We start from the raw sequence: 6,139 nt of genomic DNA, 5'->3' as shown, positions 1-6,139 counted from the left end.
AGAACTGAATTGCTATGCTTCCAGTGTACCAGGAGGAGAGAACCCAGGATAAGAAGATGCAATTCTAAATGCAGTGAACCAACTGAGAGACTGACTTTCAAATAAAACCTTATAACAAAGTTGTACTTTCCTGTTCCTGTCAGCATAAAACAGGAATATGGAGAGAAAATGGCTAAACAGACTAATATGATTCATTGTCACCAGCAGTAAGAGTTCATGAACTGGGGGAAAAAGGAATGGAGCAGAATGGCAGAACAAAAATCTTTGCACACTAAAACTGCATCAGAAATTCCTTCTTGATAGGTTAGTTTAGTTTCCACTACATTTTGTACTTGTTTATCAATTGAAACTCTTTGTAATAAATTGATATGGCAGCTAAGTTTAAAAAAAAAGAGAAAAACAGCAATGCATCTCCTTTAAATTAGGGAAGCTAGCTGGTGGGATGGCTACGATGTCATTCATAATCAAATGAATATTAGCAGTGAGACAAGGTCTTTGGAAGTCAGCTGGGAGAGGAGATCTCAGGGCATAGAAGCACTGCTGAAAGTTTTGCCCAGTGTTACCTAACAATCTGAAGGAGGGAGTTGGTATCTTTCTGCTTAAATTTACAGGCAAAACAATACTGAAAACGTCTTATATATATAATTCCTGTAAAGACTGAATAATATGAAGCAGCCAGAGGTGTGAAGATAAAATCAAATGGAATTCAGTTTGGTGAAAGCATGGGACTGGTTTTTCTCTTAAATTATTCTTACCAACTGTACTGACTGGAAGGGAAATCCTTGGAAAAATTGATGGAGGTGTAACAGTTCAGAGTGTTTGAAATGTCAATTTGCCAAACGCATTGGAGTTGTAGAAAAGTTTACATCTGCACTGAAATTGTGGAAGTGCTGTATTGTAATGAGTAGCAAGATGAGAAAGAAAAGTTTCTCAGAATGCTGTCTAGACCTGGGACACTTCACATTCCACTTGAAATGGGTGCCCTTGAGGGGTTATACTTCCTTTCTGTCATGCAGCTAGCATGCTTTGAATTCTGAAAGACCTCCTTGTTAAGACTGCCAGTTCAGAAGATGCCAATCAAATACATGCCTGGTACTGAAGAGAATAGCTTAACCAGCTACTGGATGAACTGGGATGACAGAAGCATCTTTTTTTTCTGCTAGAATTGCAGCTATTCGTATTCATGGCTCAAGCAGTTCTGATAGTGTGTGTTCTCATCATGGAACTGGGGAGAGTGGAGACATGAAGCTCTCTTACATTGCTAGTCAACTTCTGATAGAGATGATTACCATTGTCTGGGAGTAGATGCCCACTAGGGAAAAATGGAGGGGTGGGGAGGGGGAGGGAAAGGAGTAGGAGGGGGAAGGAAGGATGGCTTTATCCTGCCTTTTTGAAACAACTCAAATAATGGGCTGCTGCCACAATGGGTTGTTTAGGGATTGGGTTTGTGCCTTCTTCCAAATGCTGCCTCAGTGTACTTATTAATCAGGTGACCTTTGAAGAAAGTTGGCTTCAGTTCTCATCATGCATTTCCACCTAAATGGGCATCATTTATTGAAATATAATATGCTGTATAAAGCATATTTATGTTTATAAAGTTTATGCAGTAATGGCAAGACAATTTCCTTGATTTTTTTTCCTTTTTTTTTTTTTTTTCTTACTGGTCACCTTTTTGCTGAAACTCAGAAAGGGATTTGAAGGGAATGTGACATATTTTGATCAGTCTCATTGGATGCTAGCTGAATGAGGATGTTCCATGGCTGAAACCATTGCAGATGCTTGATGTCCTAGATGCAACTCTTGTAAATTCTTGTGGCCTAGTATTAAATGGGGAGGTTGGTGGCCCTGTATGTGGCAGGGGGGTTGGAGATTCATGATCCTTGAGGTCCCTTCTAACCCTGGTCATTCTGTGATTCTATAAAAACACGCTCTCGGTAGGCTGCTACAGCTCTGGAATTCTCCTTGACTGCAATATAATTGTCTGTGCAGGTATTTGCCACTTAGTATTACTTCTAGGCATGAATTTCAGTATGCTAGCTTGTGATTGCTCAAGAGTATTTCCAGGTTATGTTCCCATTGCCACAAACCTTGTTAATGAAATTTGTTTAATCCTTTTTGCTGTGGAGTGCCAGTTCCCTAATATGTACTAATTTTGCAGCTGTGCTCACATGGCCTCCCCTCAGAACAGTGCATTATGGAAAACTGCGTTTCTGGGAGCTTTTTGCAGGGTCTGGTCTAGAAATCCATTGCTAGTAACTATACTAGACTGAGATTAGACGTTTCCAAACTGTGGTCTTCAGAATGCATAATAATAGTATGCCATAGTTCTGCCTGCCGCATGATAATAGCTTCTTACTTTCAAACTTCTTTAATTATGTTAACATAAAGTTTTAAATGTGTTTTTGCTTTTCAACGCAAGCAATTCCTGTAACTGTGGTTTGTGCCCTGAAATACGATGTACGGTTATGACCCACTCCCCACCATTCTGATGTGTCTTGCAGGCGACTTTCGTTGTTGATGAAGAGTTTAATAGGAACAGTGAAGGATAATTCCAAAAACCACAGGTATTGAGAGGAAGTATGGCAGTTGGGTAGCTCACTCTTCCCTGTGGTGTTGCTGCAGAATGGACGTCAGGCCTGGCAGAGTTTTTGCAGGGAAGTGTGTGGTCAGTGCTTTTCTGCAGTAGAGGAGTAGGTACTGCAACTTGGTTTCTGTTTACACAGTGAGCTAAAGAGTAAATGTCAACTGTCTGTTTGTCTCTTCCACCCCGAGAATAAGAGTGACAGTGACAGCTTTGATGTGCTGTAACTAGGTTGCAGTGATTTGCATTTATGGCTTTATTTTCTAATGCTGGGGGGGCAAAGATACGAAAGTAGATCATGGTGTTTAACATGAGACAGATGCTTCCACCTGCCTCATTAAGGGTAGGAATTTCTGCCTTTCTGTGTGGAGAGAAAATAAAAAGTCCACTGTCATAATCTAGGTGACCTTTCTTAGTGCTTGGGAGGCCTTTGTATGCTACATCCTCAGGCTTGATAGCAAGAAAAAGAGGGTGGGGAAGAACAATGGGTTTGTTTTTTGAGGAACAGATGGATTTGTTTTTCTGCCAATTCTGGTAATAGCTTAAATGTGGACTGCCTTTCTGAGAAGAGTAAGAAGTGTTTTCATCTAGGAGATGTGTTGGGGAAAAGGGTAGGAAAAGGAAAGAGCTCATTTGATGAAACCACGTTCTGCTTTCTAGATCAGTTATGTCGAAGAACAGGAACTGTTCCCCTCTTTATCTTAACCTCTCGTGGCCCGGGTAATGGGACCATAGTAAGATGCTGTAGAGCTCTGTAGAAAAGAGATGAAGTTATGATTTGAAATCTTTGTTTATCTGAGATTAGACAGGGGTTTCTTACTCTCTATGGTAATAGCTGAGACTGAGTTGCTTCTGGAGGATGTCATATGTGTGTTAACTCCCCTGGTTTTCCAGACGTTAAATCCTGCTTCTACTTGAAAAACCACCTTTACATCTGGTAGAAATTGGCACATTATAACGTGTTCAACTGCAAAATGGTCTTTTACACGATTGCAGCATCATTTTAAGAGCTGAGAGCTATTTTAAGGTTTGTCAATGGGTCCATTTCTTGGCAGCACTAGGTCTTGAACTTGTGTTTTAGGAACAGTACCTTTGAAATCCTTTTGGAAAAAGGCCTCTTGTACTTAGTCTCTAATGTAATATGCTCTTGTGAGGTTTTGAAAGGCTCTTTCATGTTTGCACAGCTGGAATGTGATGTTAGCCTGAGGATGTGTTGTCTAACTCCAGCTGAATACTCTAACCAGTGAACGGTGGCTGGGGAGGAGTGGGCACAGAGGGAACTGAGTTTAGATTGGCTGTTCAGTAGTTCATTGATACCCTGGTAAAAGACACAAATTATTACAGGAGGAAATCCAGTTGAAAAGTCGATGCTGTAACATTCCTCCCTTCTTTCCCAAACTTGAACTGCCTTCTGTTGATTGTAAGCTGTGTCCTTATAGTATTGTCCTGTGCTCTCTGTTTTAATGGTCAGAATATAGCTGGCTGAAGTGGAGGAAACTGGGAGAAAGGAAAATGGCCAGAGGTCTGAAAGAAAGAGCAATAGAATTTCTATACTCTTCTTGCCTTTGCAGCTCTATGCTACCTGCTAGTCTTGACTCTGCAGCACCTCTCGTCTTACTAATGTGTTATCTGTTGCTATTTCCCAACCCTCTCTCCAAAAGACTTCAAATCCCAATATGGAGAAGACAGGAAACAGATGAACAAAACCAGGAAGAGTGTGTAATAATGTCTACCTTTTAATAGCGGAACAGTTTAGTTATATTTACTGTTGGTCTGTAGGCCTACTAGGTATGGGTGTTGAAGACATCATGTGTTCATGGCAAATTTGACCAAAGTGATGAAGTCTGGGTTTGGAGGTCTCTCGTTCCTGTTTACATGGTGATCTTTGGAACACTTATTCTTCCTGTTTAAATGCATATACTGTTCTCTGAAATTCTGAGTTGGTATGAAAGAGAAGAGTTACAGAATGGTGATTGATGACATCCAATAAATTGACTATTTTTATTTTTTTTTTCCTGTGTAGTTCTGTTTTACTGTCTGGACACTAATCTATCAGCATCAAAATAACTTCCTTTCCTGCAGCTTTTCCCACTAGATCTCAAAAGTTAGATATCCGTATCGCCTATGCAAATGTTCTCAAGGAATCTGCACATTGCAGCTAGGAGTGTTCCCAAGAGTGTGTCTCCAGAGAACCAGCATTTTCTGCTATTTTTAGTGTCTTTTATTTGAGTCTTGCATTTCCTTTCTGTGAGAAACTTCACAGAGTGGCAAGAGGTTGAACCATACAGTTAAGTGGATTCAAAGCTGCATGAGAAGCTCTTGTTCCACTGCTGAGAAACCTGTAAGCGTTCAGTAGGTGTTTTCACCAAACCTTCTGGTAGACTAAGACCTCTAGAACAGCTGAAGAGACAGCATAGTGCAGCTTGTCATAGAGATACTACACCCCTACAAGTGGTATAGGGGCACTGATTGTGTGTAGCACTTGTATATACTATTTCTTGGGATTTTCTGTCACTGGTCTACTAATAGACGCTTCCTGGTCCTAAAGCTTGGTTTATAGACTCCACCAGACTATAATCTAGAGGGAGGAAATTGAACATCTGCTTCAGGGAGAAAGAAAAAAAAATACATTAACTTGTAAATCATCTGTTTAAATAGGGAAGGGAGGCTGTGGTGCAGAGAATTCATGGAGAATAGTTCTTTAAGGGACAAGGAAGTACAACTGAATGGCAGGGGGGCATGTTGCAAGTAGCTAGTGTGGGAAGTGATTTGTTAGTGTGAACATTCTAATGGAGGCTAGGGGGGAACAGAGTGGTTTGCTTTTTTTTGTTGTTGTTCATTTGTTTTTAGGACTGGGGGAGTGTAAGATGGGAGCTCTGATGCTAGTGAAGAACTGGGATTTGGATACTGCTTCCTACCATGTGAATCATGTGCTGTTGTGGGAGGCAGATCTGGGTCCTGCTGTATTTGTCTGAGGTCTCCCTGGGATGTTTTCGGCATTCTTCCAAGGTCCAGCCCCAGCTCTGCAGAGGTTGGAAATGCTCATGGATTTTTCCCAATCTGTGCTCAGTGCAGAACTTCTGGTGGCACTGAGGCATGCTGAAACAGTTTCCTCTCTTGTATCCTTCTCTGGGGAGCAGTTTAAAAGCTTTTTTTATATGTAAGGAATTTCTTGAAACTGCTTTGTTCTTGTGTGGTTTGGGGGAAAAAAATGTAATTAACTGAATTTGTCCTGCTGTCTTTATTGTTCTTACTTAATGTTTCCCATTCAGAGTGAGTCAGAAGATGATTGTGAAATCTTTTGTCTGCTAGATCAGTGTCTATAGATATGAGCTTTTCTCTGTTGACCAGAGCAGTGAAAAAGATTTTTATGTTCTATGGAATTATGAGCTTAAAAAAAAAAAAAAAAAAATCACCAAAGTTTTTCTTTATACTCTGATAATTGTATTTTAGAATAATCTGTCCTCCCACTTCATTTTAGTTCTCAAAATATTGTAGAAGTGAGTTATTATAATAAATTTTTATAACATAAAATTAGGCTTTTGTTCAGAAGTCGTC

At 40.2% G+C, this 6,139-nt stretch overlaps 1 protein-coding gene across 1 annotated transcript in view; it reads right to left on the bottom strand.

Moving 5' to 3' along the window:
- Positions 1–3,755, bottom strand: part of CCDC177 (coiled-coil domain containing 177) — a 58,948-nt gene extending 55,193 nt beyond the window's left edge. Inside the window, 1 exon segment of the mRNA XM_042813227.1 lies at positions 3,672–3,755. Within this exon segment, the coding sequence (XP_042669161.1) occupies positions 3,672–3,755 (84 nt within the window).
- Between the last annotated feature and the right edge of the window lie 2,384 nt (positions 3,756–6,139).

Source organism: Centrocercus urophasianus, unplaced genomic scaffold (assembly GCF_019232065.1).
Source record: "Centrocercus urophasianus isolate 14NV4802_14NV808 unplaced genomic scaffold, USGS_Curo_1.0 seq_14, whole genome shotgun sequence".
Taxonomy (NCBI): domain Eukaryota; kingdom Metazoa; phylum Chordata; class Aves; order Galliformes; family Phasianidae; genus Centrocercus; species Centrocercus urophasianus.
This window is presented reverse-complemented; position numbering and strand designations above follow the sequence as displayed.